Below are 19,290 nucleotides of genomic sequence, written 5' to 3' on the forward strand. Positions count from 1 at the left end.
TGAGTGACGGCTGGTGGTCAGAGGGGCTGATACACAGAGTGACAGTCTCACTTTCATCAGTCTGCCCCAGGGCAGCTGTGGCTACAGTAGTGGCTCATCACCACAGAGTGTGGAGTGAATCAATAATGAAGTCCTGTTACAAAAGTGACACTTGAATCTTTAGACTTCAGCTTTGTTTAGCACAATCTGACCAGAAAGAGTGAACTTATGTGGAGCTACAACAGGAGAGCTGTTTGTGCTGTTCAACAAGTCTCTCTCAACAACAGCACAGGCACAAGGAACCATTAGCCAACAGTTTTTCACTGAGTCACTCTCACTTTTAGTGTAAAATCAAACTCCTAAACAGGACCATGAACACTCAGACTGATCACAGGCTCCTGAGAAAGTGCTCTTTTTTCTTTAAATCCATTTTGTGTTTTCAGAGTAGTGCTTTCAGCTAGCTTCAGAGAATCTGTACAAATGACATCACAACATTCCTTATTTTTAAAAGAAGTGGCAACATTATACGAGTGTTGTTCTTCTGTAGACAGTTGTTTAAATCCAGTACCTGCTGTATCTTTTTTGAATATTTCAAACACTTCGCTGGGAAACGTTGTCAAATTCCACTGCTCTATGAAACGCGAGGCTTAGGTCACATGTTCAAACTGACACATTTTATTGGTTGAGTAAATACATGACTTTGTAAATTTGTCTTAATTCAACATCTAAAATGTGCATTTATTACTTGTATGTGTGTATGCATTTGTTTTAAATGCATTTTTAATACAAGACAAATAAATACAAAACAGAATTTCCACTTGATCCTTTCATACTTGTTTATCCTCCTTGGACTCTCTTGCATGGCTTTATTGATTTCTCGTTGTTATTTGGGCTGATCGAGACTTGATGAGTGCAAGAAACTAAAGAATTATACTTTTATGTGATGTAGTTTCTGAGAAAAATGATGTCCATATTTGATATATAAAACATTCATTTGATGTTTTAATCATTTTTGATTGAACACAATAAAGTCACAATTCAATAATGATTTGCTAAAAATATTTATTAACTGCCTGAACAACCCAAAACATGTTGGACATAAATGTCCACACCTATGTGGATGGCAGGTCCTAGGAGGCTTCAGGAAGGTTTGTGCTCATATTATCTAGTAGTCAGTTTTAGGTATTACACTTAGAGTTGACGAGGGAGTTTGAATCTGAACATTGTCGGTAGCTTATGCACTTTATTTGACACATTCAAATCAGGTTAAGAGTCTCGTGGGCCGATCCAGATCGCCTCAGTACAGACTTCCGCAGTCTGGCTATTGGAGACCCAGACTCAAACAGATGCATCTGTAAAATAAAGAAAATATAGTTTTTTTGTGACAGTTCCAACAGTTACATTTTTTTCAATAGTTTTAGCACATTTTGGTTTAGTTTGATCATTTGATTCAAATGATTATTTAAACAGGGCCACAGGTGGTCAGAACATTTCTCTTGAGTTCACACAGTTCTCAGGTTCTTTCTCAGAACACTGGACACGGCTCTCATTCACAAACACATGAGCAGTGAATTTAACTTGTTTTTTCAACACAAAAGGCCTGTTCTCATGTGGTACAGGATGTCTGCCCAAACTCTGCCACGTTCAATATAGAAACATGACAGCAAAAAGCAAATAGTTTGTAAAAAAAAAATGAAGTTGCAGTGCACTGTGAGCAATTTCAATGGTTTCAAGGTGGCCAAGGATCCACAGGCGCATCTTTGGTAAATGAGCCAAACAGAGTTATCAAGTGCGGAGGAGGTGAAGGCTTTGGGGGAACTGGAACACCACTCTGCAGAGCTCTGATGACCTGAATCTGTCTGAAGTGGTTCAGAGGCTGAGGATCCTGGCAACTGGGAATCACCCTGTGTCTTGTTTCCAGACCACATACATTACATAGGTTACAAATGTTGTTATATTTGCTAATGTGACATCTACAAATATCAGTATTTGTCGATTTGTAGTTTGGACTCAACCAGGTCCAAACCAGGGCCAGACAAGGACTTTAATCAGTGACCAAAGCAGAACTAATTCAAGACTAAACCAGGTCTATGAGTGATTTATGGAACAAAATAATACTCTAAAGATACAAACACTCACTCTGGCAGATGTACTTGACATCCAGGTACTTGTAGGTCCCCACACAGGGGTCTCCGAACACAGAGTTACTGGCTATGACCGAACAGCTGCTGTGGCCATTACACCTGGACGATCAAATGGGAGGTACAGGTTATAAGCATTAAAGGTAAAGGTTTAGGTGTGTAATATGTAACTTTTTGGATGAGAAGTCCACCATCTGCACCTCTCTGTGGAGATATTCCTCTTTTGCCTAGAATGTTCCACAGTCTGGCATCTTTCATTTATTCAGTTGCTCAGAAATACCTTGAAAAACCTGCATTCTGACTGAACTACATATACTAACATGTCCAAGCAGATGGCAACACCTCCCTCTGAAAAGTTACATAGTGCCTCTTTAACTTCAGACAGAGAACTTATCGTAAGACTGTTCTTTACATTTGAGCCACTTTGCTGATGACGACGGAGAGTTTGCACTGGATATTTTGGAGCTGAGACTCAGGACGTCCTTCAGAGCAGGTGGAGTGGTCAGTGCGACCGTAGTACGCCGAAAGCACATGGATCACCTGACCCTGCCCTGTGAGAGGAGAGAGCATCACAAGTACATCACAACTGTAAGTATGTTCAACAAATCACACACACATGTTAAAGTTAGACCACAGACCTTATCTGTGTTCTAGTCAAATGAGAAGTCTAACCTGTCATATTTAAACATATGTATAGAGCATTCTAGTGCATAAGGTTGTACTGTACCACAGCGGAGGTGGGCGGTGGAGTGCTCACACACCACACTGACTGCCGGACTGAGGACCTGGAAACAGTGGGATGAGATCAGAGAAGCGCAAAGCATTTGTGTTACCCCACAAAACAAAAATCAGGGACTGAACTAGCGACCAAACCAGAACTAAATAGATCATAAACCAGGACTGAACTAGGAACAAAAGCAGACCCAAACCAGGACTAAACCAGGACTGAACCAGGGACTAAACCACAGCCAAATTAAGACGTTCCACTAATGTTGGAAAATGTCAACTTATAGTTTTAAGACCAAGATTAAACCAGGTCCAAGCCAGGTCCAGGCAAGGACTTTAATCAGTGACCAAAGCAGAAATAATTCAAGACTAACCCAGGACTAAACCAGGTGAGTGCTTTACAGAACCAAATAATATTATAAACTAAATGGTTGTTCTGTCGGTGCATTAGACTCAAACACTCACTCTGGCAGATGTACTTGACATCCAGGTACTTGTAGGTCCCCACACAGGGGTCTCCAAACACAGAGTTACTGGCTCCGACCGAACAGCTGGATTTGTCATTGCACCTGGAGAATCAAGGTAAGGAGGTAGATTTGAAAGTTGGTGGTTTGAATCTTGCTCTTGACAAACATTACTGATTGAGTGGTCAGATCCACTGACACACAGGTTGTCAGTGTGATTCCAGCTCCCACAGCTGTTGTTGTGTCCTTGGGCAAGACACTTAACCCACCTTGCCCCTAATGTCTCAGTACACTGGTGTATGAGTGTGTGTGAAAGGGTGAGTGGTTCACTGATGTAAAGCACTTTGTGCTGTACAAAAATGTGACCATTCACCAGTGGGACTAATGTTCCACAGTATGGCATTAAACATTGAAAAACCTGCATTCTGACTGTGAGGTGTGCCTCTCCACAGAGCTGACCTGTTACTTGGTATGGTGACGTGGTGTCACCAGATCGATATATAAGTTTTAATACCATACTGTGGAACATTCCTGGCGAAACAATAACTTTACTATACTTCACTTTACAATAACTACAAACAGAAGGCAGCACCTCCCTCTGAAAGTCTGTGTCTGTTTAACTTCACATTGTGCCTCTTTAACTTCAGATAGAAAACTTATCATAAAGACTTTTTTTACATTTGAGCCACGTTGCTGATGACGGAGAGTTTGCACTGGATATTTTGGAGCTGAGACTGAGGACGTCCTTCAGAGCAGGTGGAGTGGTCAGTGCGACCGTAGTACGCCGAAAGCACATGGATCACCTGACCCTGCCCTGTGAGAGGAAAGAGCATCACTACTACATCACAACTGTAAGTATGTTCAATAAACCACACACATGTTAAACACTGTAGAGCAGGGGTGCTCAATACGTCGATCGCGATCTACCAGTCGATCTCCAAGGTCGTGTGGGTAGATCGCCGTGTCTCGTCTTGGACTTGCGTTTGGACTCGGTCTTGTCTCTCACTCGAGGTCTGACACTCAACAAGTGTGATCATATTTCATTACGGCCGCTGCTGTTGGTAATAAACTTGTAGCGGGTGCAGGAGCGTGTGGGGCGTCTCAGTGCAGCCTGTGCGCTCATTTGAAACCCGCGGAGACTCTACGGCACATCACAAAAACACACACGCTCCCTATGCACGGCTCGTCTGCGACAGCGTGTGCCCTCGTGTACCAGTGTGCATCACAGGGCAGGTTCAACTTCCTAAACATCCTACCTGTCCATCTGCCTCACGTCAGCACGCCGCCCCTCGCCTTTTCACGCTCTCGCTCCTTCCTGCGTACAGCGAACACAAGCCCCTCCCACAGTGCGGCTGATTAGAAGAGCAAGACCAAACGTGAAGCAAAAACCAGTCTAAATTTGTGTTCCAGTGTTGGCACAAAGCAGGTCTACAGCATAGAGCGGATCTACAGAACAGACCTACTGCCACATTTGGCTGAAGTTTGTCTAACAAAAGTGCACAAATGCATCTGTGTTTGTCACGATGTGCGTTTGGTTTGGTAAACGTGCAGAGGCTGGTAAATATCACTGCAAAACCAGAAAAGAATGAAACTCCAGTTTGGAACTTTAAAAAACAGGTTTAAAAATCTTCCTTCACTTTTTTCACAGTTTTGTGTAAAGTGCCAGAGGAAGTTCTCTTAAAGAAGAGGTTCTCAAACTGTGGGGGAGGGTCCAAAAAAAGGGGCACAGAGTGTTTCAGTGCAGTTTGCTTGGCTTTGTATTAGGTAGATCTTTATGACTTGGTCATTTTGTAAGTAGCTCACATGCTGAAAAAGTGTGAGCACCCCTGCTGTAGAGCATTCCAATGTTCTAGTTCTACTGGACTGCATAGTTCTACTGTACCACATTGAAGTCTGGTGTTGTAGTGCTCACACACCACACTGCTGCTGACCTCCAGCACACAGGCGTAGGTGCTCTCCAGATATTTGTAGGTGCCATAGCACGGGTCAGAGAAGCGGAAAGCATTTGTGATTACCTCACAGGTCGTCTTCCCATCACATCTGTGGATAACAATGATAAGAATGTGGAGCTTTGCCATGAACCCAGGTCTCACAAACATGAGGCGAGATGAACCTGTTCTGAAGGACTGCTTTGGTGCCGCTTTGGGAGCAGGTGATGTCTTTCAGGTTATTGGTCCATCCCTCACTGCAGGTCTCTCTGTCCAGGCGTCCGTACAGTGCAGCCTGTACAGCAATCACTCCACGCTCGCTCTGTGTCAACAACATATTCAACTGTAAGTATTCAACTATACTTCACAGGCAGGTCACAGTAGTACTTTATGTAGTAATCTAACTCCAGTCCCACACTCACAGTGTACACAGTACTTTGTACTGTACTGAGACAGACTCACCACAGCTGAGGCGATGCACATAGCCCAGAGTGTCACACGTGGTCACTTTGGTGGTGGACAAAGCGTAGGACGCTGTTGCTGTGTCCAGGCATGTGGCAGCCAGCCCTGAAACAGTTCAGCACATGTGTGTGTTACTGTAGCTGTAGAGTCTAAACACACAGAGGTGTGGAGGTGTTATACTCACAGAGGACGCTCATGAAGCACAACATCGTGGCAGAAGTTCAGACACTGATGAGCAACAGCATCACTCTGCTCTTTTATACACACACTTACACACACACACACACACCCACGCACACACACGCACGCACACACACACCCACGCACACACACACACAGAAGAGAGGACAGTTTGATGAGCAGGAAGTGAACATGGACACTTTGGCACAAGGACTCAGATGTCATGTGATAATGTTGCTGACTCATAGATATGTGTTCTGGACATGTACAAGATATTACAACTATCTAATCACTTGACTAAACAGGACAGTGTCCTGTACTCCTTGCACTGGCTCCCTGTCCAGTTCAGAATTCATTTTAAAATTTTGATGTTTGTTTTTAACTCTTTCCCCCATGAAGACGACATTTGACGACCCCCCCTGAACCCTTAATGACGACTTTTGACACCTCCGCCATTTCACTAAAGACGAGATTTGACGACCTTTAGAAATGGCTCGGTTTTTCACATTTAAACAGAGACTGTGATCGGTGGGGGCCACTACAACCCACACTAGACTGACCAATAGGATTCAAGGATATGTTTTCGCCGATTTTTTCCGAAGTTAATCGAAATAGTGACGGTATATAGTGATAGTAGCTTCCGGAAAACACAACACGAAACACGTGCAATGGAAAGATCGCGCTGCGGCGCACAGTTTTAGAAATAATGAGGAGCGGACGTATTTTATGGATAAGTTTAGAGAAAGTGACTTTTATAGATTTCAAAGTGATGATGTTGAAGTTGATTATAAAGTGGAAAACAGCGATAGCGACGGACTTTCGGGGAGAAGGTGAGATGCCGCTGATGCGTCTGTGTGGAGTCCTGCGATGTCCAAACAAACTATCTGAGCTTTATACTCGATTATGAACCAAAATTGCTGAAATCTGGATGTTGCCCAGGCCAGTCCTTAAAATATTTCAGTCTTTTTTTCCAAGATGCGATGTATAACAGAATCGCTACAGAAAAAACGTTTATGCGGAGCTCTGCGCACGAGAAAATAGCCAAGATGACAAATACTGGACACACACTGACAGGGAAGAGTTTTATTATTATATTATTATATTATAATAAGCTAAATTAGTTGAATAAGTTAAATGAGTTGAATAAATTAAATGGAAAAAAAATTTATTGGGTGCACACAGGTGTACAACAGGTAAAAACAGGTGTATACTTGGCTATACTGTACCTGGTGATATGAAATCTGTTTAAATACTTTGACAAAGTATATTTTTTATTTTTTTATGAATATAGTACTCAGAACATGCAGATATCAGATGCTGAATGTAGTTTTTTGTTTTCGAGCTTGCACCTGACCAGGTAAACCCTCATTTTCAGTGAGCTGTTATACACCTATAAATGAGTTGAATCACATTTAAACATCCATAAATGAATAGTTCAGAGTCTAAGGTTTCCAGAGATACAAATATGTCTGTGTTACAATTAAGTTCATGAGTGTAAAAATCATTTATAATCACTCGTGGAAGTCTGTTTTCTTTTATGCAGTTATGCTCTATGTTTAGCCCTGTAACATATGTATGGGTTGTTCCTAGTAGACGTCCAGGGGGGAAAGAGTACTAGTTGAAAATAAATGTGAGCTTAGCTCCGTGACGCACGGACCTCTGTGCTGGTCTTTTCACCTGTAGACTGTTGGGTGACCTCCGGCACCTCCGGCCCTGTCCCGACACTCAGTCCTGGTTTAGTCCTGGTTCCGTCCTGGACCCAGGTTACTACAGGACAGTATTGAAGATACGTATCAGTGTTTCCCACAACACTTTATAGTTAAGGCGGCCTTGACAACAAGTGGACCCCGTCTTCTGAACCACATGAACCCTCACAAAACTACAGTCAGAATCTCTGCGCTCCCCCCACTCCTCACTTCTTTTTTGTTGGAAAACATCTTTGAAGGGTATTTATTCATGATTTATTTCTTTATCATTGTCATTTCGTCTGACACTTTCCACGGTTTAATCATTTTGTGCCAGTTAATGTTACAAAGCATTTCTTCTGTGAATGTTTCTCACATGAATCCATGACATTTGAGTTTCACACTATTCCACCTGTAAACATGACGTTTCTCTCTGTTCCTTCAGTGAAATCTCCAATAATCAACTCAGACTGGACAAGATAAGTGAGGAACAAGGCAGTGTATCTCTGACCTTGATGTTTGGCACAGATTGCCTGTCTGCCTGTGCTCTTTTGTTAATGTGATAGTATCGGGTTTATGAGTCACAAACCCGCCTATAAAAGGGGCGCTATGCGCTGCGCTCGCCCCTCCCTCCTGAACTCCGACCGCTGACGTCACACGCTGGCGGAGCCAAGCTGTCATAGCCGCAAGACGCGAGGCCCCGAGTGGACCACGTTTAGACGCACTAAGTTTACTGTTGCAAGGTGTTCTGCGCAGTAATTGCGGAGAGAGTGCGGGCATCGTGGGGCGTTTGTGGCTCGGCGCTGTGCGGTCCTCTGCGTGTTTGGGTGGCGTGCCGCGGTGAATTCTACACGGCTCCTGCTGGCGGGAAGCCTTCCCTTTTCTCTTTTTCTTTCTCCGTGTACCTGGTCTGTTCGGTGGTCGTGGCCCTTGGTGAAAGGACTCGCTCTCTGAAGTCTTCGCCTTGCGGGAAGCGCTACTGCGAGGCGCGGTGTTGACTGTGAAAATGGTCCTAAGGTCCCAAGCAACGAGGCCATGCGACCCAATGGACAATGAACGCACAGGACTGGCCGAGGATGTGTGTGATTAACGCTTTGCAAAAATGGATAATAAATTCAATGTAAAGCATATTCAAGTCTCATGCCATATTCAGTCAACGAACCTGTGTGTCTATAGTGGGTGGGGAAAAACACTGTCCTGGTATTACCAGGTGGCGTTGTTGGCAACTTTACTACCTTGAAGTGCACTTACAAATATGCTGCTCTGCTACATTAACTTCATTGTTCTTATTCTGCAATGATCATTCCTGTTCTGTTTGTACATTAACATCAGTCTGTGACAGTGGTTAAAATCTGTTTGTTACTTTACTGTGGGTGATATAATGATATTAGCATTGTCTTTTATGGTATTGTTTTATTGTCTTGCTCAGTTTCAAATATCAAAACACAACTCCAGGTATGATTGTGATAGGAAACAACATTAGAACATAGATCAGAAAATAGTGTCATTATTAAACAAGATCTTCTTGTGAACGCTCTTTGTTTTCTGTTGAAATTCATTCATCTGTAAAACAAGAGAAAGACACATTTAAGAGACTGGACACAGAAGAAAAAAAACAGAAAGATCCATTCTGACACACAGGGACAGGAGGACGGGAGGGCATCTGACACACAGGATGGATCATGTAACTTACACTGGCAGATGTAGGCCACCTCCAGATACTTGTAGGTTCCCACACATGGATCTCCAAACTCTGAGTTACTGGCTCTGACCACACAGCTGCTTTTACCATTGCAGCTGTAAAAGAAACATTAGAAGGTCCAATAATGATGGTAAATAATTAGTATTTAAGGCCCACTGCTCGGAACTTGCAGTTATTAAAACAAATCAGACTCAGGTCATGCACGTGAGAGTCAAAATTGTCACAAAGGCTTTTTTCCCCCAAATCTAAACCCAGTGTAAATGTAACGTGCTGCTGTGATGATGAAACATCACACTGATGTGACAACTGTCAGCTCTGTTTGGAACAGAAAGTCAAAGGACAGAGTCATGAAAAATCTGAGTGACAGCTCCAGTATATGTGACTGATGTTACTCAGTCGCTCAAACAGCCCTGTTTTTTAATGCATTTAATTAAAAAATGCACTGAAAATGCATTAGAATAGTTGGGACACTGTGTTTGTGGTGGCTGGTAATAATAAAATAGTGAAACGAGTGTGTAATTAAGGAAAGCTGTCCTGCACTCGGCCCATTCCTGACGAACATGAGTCAGTATAGTCACATTTTCTTTGTGTTTTGGTCGATTTTAAGCAGCTTTTTTGAATTTTACTAGCCTGATTCATCAGCCGATTTCACTTCCTGGAAACCGTCTGACCTCGCAGTGTTTTTTTTATTTAACCAATCGCTGCTATTTGGTCGTGACATATGTAATGCGCTGCTAACGGGGTTAACTGGTATATTAAGGTTTTCTCAAATCCTGTAGGAAAAAGGACAATAACGTCTTTCCCCTTGATAAAATTCACCAAACATTCTCTTTGTTTCGGCTTTAAATCCTCGATCTTGGGAATCGTTGCCAACACAGAATGTCTTTCTTCGTCTACATCCATCTCGACGCTTTGTTTACTGTTGTGCTGTTCCACAAAAGGGACACAGTCATGGCTCCACAGCTCACAGCTGATTGGCCGGTGTGTGATCTACAACTTCCGGGATTTTTACAAACCGTCTAGTGTATTTTGATTCCTGACCTAGTCTCTGGAGAGAAATAAAATTGAGCAGAGGCACTAGGTGGCGCCAGCCTGACTAGTATTTTACCAAAACAAATGACCGTGTATGTCTCTCTTTACTGTTGGCAGGGATCAGATTGGTCCAAAACAGGGACACTTGGGACATTTCTCTTTGTATAAAACTGGGACAAATCACTGGTTTTATATAAATCTGTTGGGACAGGGGACACAGAGCTCACCCGACACTAGAACCACAGTTCCATCAGGTGCTAATGGTTAAAATGCAGGCCTTCTATTTCAAACACGAGAAGGTTTTGTTCCTATGTTGTTGTTAAGTGATGATGTGACAATTTACCTCAAAAGTGTTTAACTGCAAACTGAATCAAATTTGTGATACACCCGTGTTTGCTTTAAACCACTGCAGTCTCTTTTTGACACTGAAATGAATCGTCTAAAAAAAAAAAAAAAGTCACACTTAACATTCCCATTGAAATTAGATCCCTGGGCAACTGTGTCCTTTGGCAAGACACTTGAGCCTCTCTGGTGGTGCCTATGTGGTCTACAGTTAAAATCTAAAGGGAAGTGTAAATGTGAGTTACCTTTGTGCCACCTTGGCGGTGGGGTTGTAGCAGTCGGTGTTTTGGATCTGAGACTGGGGGCGTTTATAGGCACACGTCACAGAGTCATGCCGTCCATAGTGTGCTCCATACACAGAGATCACCTGCCCATCGTCTGAACACACACACACACACACACACACACACACACACACACACACACACACACAAACACTTAGGCCCGGTCTGTGCTGGTTTAGCCCTGGTTTAGTTTTTGTCTAGTTCTGGTTTAGTCCTGGTCTAGTCCTGGTCTAGTTCTGGTTTAGTCCTGGTTTAGTTCTGGTTTAGTCCTGTTTTAGTCCTGGTTTAGTCCGTACCACAGTAGAGGTAAGCCAGGGAGTGTTCACAGGCCACAACTTGATCTGTCAGAGCAAAAAGAGCAGAGATAAGGGCAAGTTTAAAGTATAATAATAATAATAACAATAATAATAATAATACATGTGTAAATGTACAACGTAGTGGTCAGAGAAATGACTCAAGTAAGAATAAAATGTATATGGGAAAAGTACTACTCAAGTAAGAGGAAGTTAAAAAGTAACTGGAGACGTAACATCTAATTTATCATTTGAATTTTATCTCATTTGAAGGACAGAACAGTAAATAAAGAATTTTCTAAGGACAGACACAAAAATGAAACAAACTAAATCACATCTGAAGGAACTGCAAGAAACACAAATGTTCATTTCATATTGTCACATAAAACTTTTGTCATTTTTGACTTACACACAGTAAGAAGAGGAAGCACAACAACTACTCAAGTAACAGTACTGTTACTTCAATAAAAATATATATACTATAATTAAAGGAACAAACTAAAAACATCAGATCTCAATGTGAAAAAAAAAGTGTATATCTATACAAATCTGGACAGGGCAATGTCTTAGAAACAAAAGGATGCTCCTCTTTTAATGGAAATGAACAACAGGGGCACTAGAGCAGCACCAATGAGACCAACCCTTAGACAGGACGAGTTTTGCATGTGGAGTTCATTTCAAGTTTCTCCCGCTTGGTGTTTTGGGGTAGTTTTCCACTAGTGCTGCTTTTGCATCATCACTGGGAGGATGAGGCCGTTCCTTAACCCTACAGAAGCTGCACACACTGTCCATCTTCTCCAGGATGCACATCGGGACGTGTTGTTACAAGGAGATTTAATGTGTCTCCAGCACAATCTCCAGAACATGGAGGAGATTTCAGGAGACAGACAGTTCCTGTAGGAGAACAGGGCTGTAGAAGGTTCTCAACCATCAGCAGGACACATATCTGCTCCTCTGAGCAGGAGGAACAGGCTGAGCTCTTCCCGTGTTTGACCTCCAGCAGGACACTGGTGTGAATGTCTCTGCCCAAACATTGACAAACACACTTCATGAGGGTGATTTTAGGGGTCCACGACCTGTAGTGGGAGCTGTGCTCACCACCAGCACCGTGGAGATCCACCGAGAACGCTCCGCTGCCTGCACCATGGTTCCCGTGAATGATTTGGTGGTGGGTGAGTGATGGTTGGTGGAGGCAGATACATGGAGGGATGCACAGATCTCTACCAGCTACAGAACGGCATTAGGTATCGGGATGAAATCCTTGAACTCATTGTCAGACTCTAGGCTGGTGCAGTAGGTCCTGGGTTCCTCTTGATCATAAACCGTATATATGAGTGGACATGGCTAACGCGCTAGCCGCCGCATGCTAAATAGGAAGTCCACATGAGGCTCTTCTGGCTCCTTCTGACTCTGGCTCTAATTGACTTACATTAGGATCTTGTGGTTCCTCTCTCTGTACCTGCTGCAGTGAACCTCGTCATTCTGGTCTTAAAATGTTCATATTAACTCACTCTACATGAGCCTGATTTTTTTTTTCACTATTTTGTCTGTCAAAAAAATCCTCTTCATAACACAGAATCTGGCTCCAGATTTGCTCCTGTAACCGTGAGCATCACGAGCCTCATTTAAGCAGCGCTGAACGCTGTGGGTGACGTCACACTCGTTTAGTCCACTTCTTTTATACAGTCTATACTCCTGACGCAAAACTCCTGGCCTCGTGTGGCAAGAGTCTGCACGCAGAACCTGGAGGAAGAATGGATTGACACAACTGAATGGCCCTCACGTTCACCTGACGTAAACCTGATAGAACACCTCTGGGACATTATGTTTGGGTCCAGACGTCACCAGGTTTCTCGTCAGACTCTACAGGAGCTCAGTGATGCTCACACAGATCTGGGAGGACGTCCCACAAGACGTCATCTTTTGTCTCTTTAGGAGCCACAACGTTGTCAAACATGCAGGCGAGCACATGGGGGCCACACAAGATACTGAGAAGCATTTTGAGTTTAGAAATTTAATTCTGGCAAAATGGACTAACCTGCCACTTCATTATTTCACTTTGATTTTCAGGGTTTCATTAAAAGAGGAGCATCTTTTTGTTCCTGAGACATTTCCCTGTCCATATTTGGATGGATATCCAGCTTTTTTTTTTTTTTTTTTTTTTCACATTGAGAGCTGATGTGTTTTCAAAGTGTTCCTTTAATTTCTTTGAGCAGTGTATAAGCAGGACTAAAAGTATACTGCTAGAAAAGCACAATTTCTTTAAAAAGTTACTCAAATAAATGTAACTGTGTACTACTGCCCAGCTCAGTTTATAAATACAAATGAAGTAAAACTCACTTGCTGGGAAGCAGGTGTAGTTTGTCTCCAGGTATTTGTAAGTCCCCACACACGGGTCAGACGAGCGGAAGAAATCTGTGTTGAGTTCACACTGACTCTTCCCATCACACCTGAAGAGGAACCAGTGTGAGAACATCTCCTAACACTTCTTATTGTCAGGGCTGCATTCATTCTTTCATCAACTCAAACTGACCTGTTCAAAACAATCATAATCAGACTTTTTAAGTCCTGATTTTAACATTGGTCTACTCCAGGTTCAGTCCTGGCTTAGTTACTGATGTAGTCTTGGTTTAGTCCTGGTTCAGTCTTAGTTTAGTCTTAGTTCAGTCCTGGTTTAGTCCTTGGTGTAGTCTTGGTTTAGTCTTGGTTTAGTCCTGGTTTAGTCCTGGTTAGTGCTGATTGGCAGGTGTTTAGAGAGGCAGCAACTAGGAGGAATTTAGAATTTGCTGGTATAATGAGAGCAAAAAAGAACCATGCTCTAAAGATTCAGGGTCATGTCTCCACCAATGACCCTCGACAAATGTGGGCAGGCATCAGAGAAATAACGGACTATAAAAAGAAGGAGGCAGAGTGCCCACGGGACCCTCCTCTCCCTGATGCCCTCAACAACTGCACAGTTTGAAGCTCTAAACATATTTTCTCCTTCCAGGTTCACCATAACATCTAGTGACCCCACTCTCATTGCAACAACATTGGGTGTGAGGAGAGAAACCTGCAGCAGGTGAACCTCGTTGAAGCTGCAGGTCCAGATAAGGTGCCAGGTGAGCTCTCAAAATGTGTGCCCATGAACTCTCTGAGGTACTTACTGACATTTTCAGCACCTCCTTAAGCCAGCAGGTGGTGCCAAAGTGCTTCAAGACAACTCCTATTATACCTGTCCCAAAGTGTAGCACAGTGTCAACCTCGAATGATGACCGTCCTGTGGCTCTAATGTCCATGAAATGTTTCAAAAGGCTGGTTATGGCAGAAATAAACGTCGCTGTGGACATGCTTCAGTTATGCTTATCATAAAAATCACTCCACCGCAGATGCCATATCTGGACTGGTTCACATAGCTCTAACTCATCTGGGAAAAAAGGATTCTTATGTTAGGCTCCTTTTTTTGGATTTTAGTTCTGCATTTACTACCATAAACCCACAGACATTTGCCAACAAACTCATTCTCCTTGTTTCAAGCAGGACAATTTACAACTGCATTTCCTCAACAACAGGTCATAAACTGTAAAGATCCACAACATCATCATCTTCTCCTCTGTACATCAGTGTTTCAAATACCTGGGAGTCCAAATCATGAACAATCTCACCTGGTCTAACAACACCAGTTGCATAGTAAAGAAAGATCAATACAAGATCAATGCATCAACACCTCTACTTTCTTAGGCACCTCAAAAAAGCAGGTCTGGGCTCCTCTGTCCTGAAGACCTTTTACAGGAGTGTGATGGAGAATCTCCTCACCTCCAACATGACTGTGTGGTTCAGCAGCAGCACCAGGGCAGAGAGGAAAACTCTGCAGAGGAGGAAGAGCTGCTGAGCACATCTGCAGCTGTGTCTGCTCTGTACTGACGACGTTTACATCAGCAGGTGCAGGACAAAAGCTACAGCATCATGGAAGACTCCACCCATCCAGCACATGGACTTTTACAGCTCTCCCAGCAGGCAGAAGACTGCACCACCTACAGGTCAGGACCACCAGACTACGGAACAGTTTTTACCTTGATGCCATCAGGCAGATCCATTCTGTCATGTAACCCTGACATTAATGCACCTCACAGAATAGTACTGACTGGGAACGACTCTAGAAAATGAGGGCAAGTGGGGCTGTTTTTAAAGAATGTATTTGACATATTTTTAACAATTTATTCCTATTATTACTTGTGTTTCGTTTCTGTGTATTTTTTTTTATACTGGAATGACAAATACATTCTGATTCAGATTCTGATTTTGATTCTGGTGTAGTCTTGGTTTAGTTCTGGTTCAGTCCTGGTTGAGTCTTGGCATAGTTTTGGTTTAGTCTCTGGTGTAGTCTTGGTTTAGTTCTGGTTCAGTTTTGCTTTAGTCCTGGTTTAGTCCTGGTTTATTACCTGGTCTGGATGCGCTCCTTTACACCAGACAGGGAGCAGTGGGTGTTGGTGAGCTGCTCCGCGGGTCTCCCTTCACTGCAGATGAGTTTGTCAACTCGACCGTACAGAGCTGACTGCACCACCACCACCCCCAGATCTGAAACCACAACACACAACTGCTCAGAGGAGGACTGCCAAACACTAAATTCCAATACTAAAGAACAGACTCGATACTCAGTACTGATTCTGATACCAATGATAATAAAAACACTCTTTATTTAGACAATATACTGTGATTATCAACATTATTGGTAGTACTTTCTTCTCTGTTCCCATGTGGCCTTATATCTGTGTAATCCTTCAGTGGTCCAGGTAAGTTCCATAGTGGTCAAGGTCTAAATTAGGTCTAAATTAGGTCTAAACCAGGTCTAAACCAGGTCTAAACCAGGTCCATGGGTGTATACTAGTCTATGTGCTCTTATACTTGTTCTCATTTCTGTCCTGGGACTTTTTTAGTATCGATACCTGCTCAAATGATTATCTACTTTCAATACTATTTTTTTGTATTGATTAGTATCTGATTTTTGATACTTTTGACCACCCACCCATGGCCCCGCCCAGTTTTTCAGCTCTATTTAAAATGTGCTTGTGGGCGGAGTTTATGTCTTTAATTTGAAACATGATAAATCTCTTGTTTTGTCCTTACCACAGCTCAGGCGATGGACGTTCTGAGAGTCGTCACATGTCACCGCCCTCTCTGTGGAAACTGAAGCACAGCGACAACACAGGGAAACCATAAAATAACAGAGAAGACCCAACCCTACCCCTTACAGATCATCATATGTTTTATACACATCTGTAGACTGTATAATAGAAGTAGAGTTTGGTTGCAACCAAATGAAGCTCATTCAGGCTAGCAGTTATAGTGACAAATCTTCAACCAGGGACCATATTTAAAAAACCGAGCATGAAACCAAAGATCCAATCAGGAGCAAGGCTGTTGAAGGTAACGCCCCTCCCGCTCATACTGCTGGTTTGGCATTGGGCGGGTACTTAGCAACAAGGCTGTCAATCAACCTGTCGCTGACGCCAGTGGGAGCGAACTCAGGGAAAAGCAGATCAGTCTGTTATTTAATGTTCACATTTTTATTTAGATCATGTAAAGGAGGAGGAGGAGCTACAGTCTATGGTCTAGAGTCTATGGTCTAGAACAGGGGTGTCCAAACTTTTTTCATTAAGGGCCACATATCTAAACACAAACGAAGCAGAGGACTGATCAAGGGCCGTAGACTGGTGTTCAATACAGTGAATAATTGAAAAATGTGCATTTTTAACACTATAGAATGAATAAAGATTGAGGGCTCATTCTAAGATTCTTAAAAGCACACACTCAGTATTAAATATTTGCTTTATCAAGGTAGATTTTCAAAAACTTGCAGTAAAAAGTTAATTTTTAATTAATGTAAGGTAATTTGGGCCAGTTCACCTGGAAGCCTGTGGGCCAAGAAAAATTTGTCTGAGGGTCACATTTGGCCCATGGGCCATAATTTGGACATGCCTGGTCTAGAGTCTATGGTCCACAGTCTGTGGTCTAGAGTCTATGGTCTAGATCTATGTCTAGAGTCTATGGTCTAGAGTCTATGGTCTAGATCTATGGTCTAGATCTATGGTCTAGATCTATGGTCTAGAGTCTATGGTCTAGAGTCTATGGTCTAGATCTATGGTCTAGAGTCTATGGTCTAGAGTCTATGTCTAGAGTCTATGGTCTAGAGTCTATGGTCTAGATCTATGTCTATGTCTAGATCTATGTCTAGAGTCTATGGTCTAGAGTCTATGGTCTAGAGTCTATGGTCTAGATCTATGGTCTAGAGTCTATGGTCTAGAGTCTATGGTCTAGAGTCTATGGTCTAGATCTATGGTCTAGATCTATGGTCTAGATCTATGTTGTAGAGTCTATGGTGAGATGTGATGTGTTCCACAGATACATGTGTCTGTACTGACCTGCTCTCAGGAGCACACAGGCCACTGCCAACACTGTGGAGCAGAAACAGTACTCAAATATCAACATGTATTTAAGTGAACTGTATGTTTAAACAAGGTACTACAGCTGACAACTCACAACTGAACCTGTGTTAACTGTGCCTTATGTTTGGGACAATAAGTCTTGTCCTAATGAGTCTAGAGGTGTACAGAGGCAGGGCACGTTTATTCACCATCAGTGACCGTGTGACTGAACACTGAAACTGTCTGTACTGTAGTAGTAGTAGTAGTAGTAGTAGTAGTAGTAGTAGTGCAGAGGCTGCACTAGCCCTGATTGCTGACGGCTGCAGGTGCTGGGGTTGAGGTCGTGACTATTCAGATCAGAGGCATTTAAAAAGGTCCTATATTATGCTAAAAGGGCTTTTAATGAGATTTAAGTCATGTTATAATGCTGTTACCTCGTCAAAAACAGATCTGGAGTTGTGTTTTGTTTCATTCACACATGTTTGACTATTCCTGGTTTATTAGTCTGTCTACATTTCCAAAGCTCCAAATGCTCTGTTAGTTAGAGATAGTTTTCAACTTATCATCTCCTTTCACTTTTGTTCAGTAGAAACTGGCCCATACTACACATTTTTCTAACTATTTTTCCACCTTGTGATGTCATGTGGTAATACAGGAAATGTTCCATTATGTTTTTAAACTCTGTACATCTTCACTAGAATCATTTGGATCCTTTCTGCCCTGGAATTATCCACCTCTACTGAACCAAAGGTAAAAGGAGCTGTTCACTTGTAACAGGTAACATGATAACATGGATTAAAGCTCACAAGAGTCCAGCGTAATATAAAATCATTACATTTTCTTTCATTCTAATACATTACCACTCCCTTTTCCTTGGCCAGAGTTATCACATCAGCCTTTCTGTGATATAAATAGCAAGATAAAAAAAACACTATACTAGTTCATTTAATGTTACATTTTTAGAATAGAATAGAACTGAAATGATTTAATTTTGCTTCCAAAATTGTAACTATTATAATATCTGAGTTCTTATAATAATCTTGATGAATGGGTTTTAGAAATAGTACTCACCCAGAGCAGAGGAAATCATGTTGAAGAGTTGAAGCCCAAACTTGAGGAGACCTTATATACTGTGTGTGATCATTTTCTGCTTTCCAATAACTGAAAATCTTTTTCCTGTTCAGTCTTTTGTTTGTTAAGCAGCACGCCCACATCCACCTTTGTTCAACCCAAACTGACTCTTCCTTAAATTGCTCACCAGCAATAAACTCTTTCAACATTGCAAGTCTTTGTCAATACCAGCATTTCAGATGACACAGTTTCCTGTAGAGGCCCTCCCATCCTGCTATATCAATCAATCTTTTTTTTTTTTTTTTGTTTAAGCTTGGTACATTACAAACATGAGGATGTATATGTTTTTGATTATTTCTGGTGCTCAAAGGGAGTAGGGTGAAGTTTAAAAAACTTGTCGTCTCCTGCCCCAGTTGTTTCTGTACACTATGCCCAGCACTTGATTATTTCCCTGCAGCATCTTACACCTGCAGTTATGTGCTGGACTGTCTCAGGAGTCTCTTTGCACAGTCTACACCACAGGTGTCAAACATACGCCCCGGGGGCCAGATCCGGCCCTCCAAGATCTTCAATTCGGCCTTCGGCTGATTTTCTACT

The 19,290-nt window shown here is 42.5% G+C and overlaps 1 protein-coding gene across 1 annotated transcript; it reads right to left on the reverse strand.

The window, feature by feature from the left end:
• Positions 1-1,197: 1,197 nt before the first annotated feature.
• Positions 1,198-18,865, reverse strand: LOC110167146 (rhamnose-binding lectin-like). The gene is made up of 17 exons (XM_055159814.1): positions 18,694-18,865; positions 17,620-17,652; positions 16,325-16,384; positions 15,640-15,775; positions 13,559-13,668; positions 11,222-11,266; positions 10,887-11,019; positions 9,259-9,362; positions 5,675-5,805; positions 5,424-5,560; positions 5,193-5,350; positions 3,989-4,124; positions 3,271-3,415; positions 2,848-2,905; positions 2,533-2,671; positions 2,119-2,222; positions 1,198-1,331 (listed from the first exon to the last, which is right to left on the reverse strand). The coding sequence occupies exons 1-17, from the start codon at positions 18,710-18,712 to the stop codon at positions 1,318-1,320; spliced, it is 1,662 nt and encodes a 553-aa protein (XP_055015789.1). The 5' UTR covers positions 18,713-18,865; the 3' UTR covers positions 1,198-1,317.
• Between the last annotated feature and the right edge of the window lie 425 nt (positions 18,866-19,290).

Source organism: Boleophthalmus pectinirostris, unplaced genomic scaffold (assembly GCF_026225935.1).
Source record: "Boleophthalmus pectinirostris isolate CB_2022bp ecotype Guang Dong unplaced genomic scaffold, ASM2622593v1 HiC_scaffold_2823, whole genome shotgun sequence".
Taxonomy (NCBI): Eukaryota; Metazoa; Chordata; class Actinopteri; order Gobiiformes; family Gobiidae; genus Boleophthalmus; species Boleophthalmus pectinirostris.

Excerpts from the sequence above, each read along its gene's own strand:
- LOC110167146 (XM_055159814.1), bottom strand. Across the intron at positions 11,267-13,558 it reads CTACACCTGCTTCCCAGCAA|ATCAAGTTGTGGCCTGTGAA; the intron begins GTGAGTTTTACT and ends TTGCTCTGACAG. Across the intron at positions 2,223-2,532 it reads ATCAGCAAAGTGGCTCAAAT|GTGTAATGGCCACAGCAGCT; the intron begins GTAAAGAACAGT and ends TTGATCGTCCAG.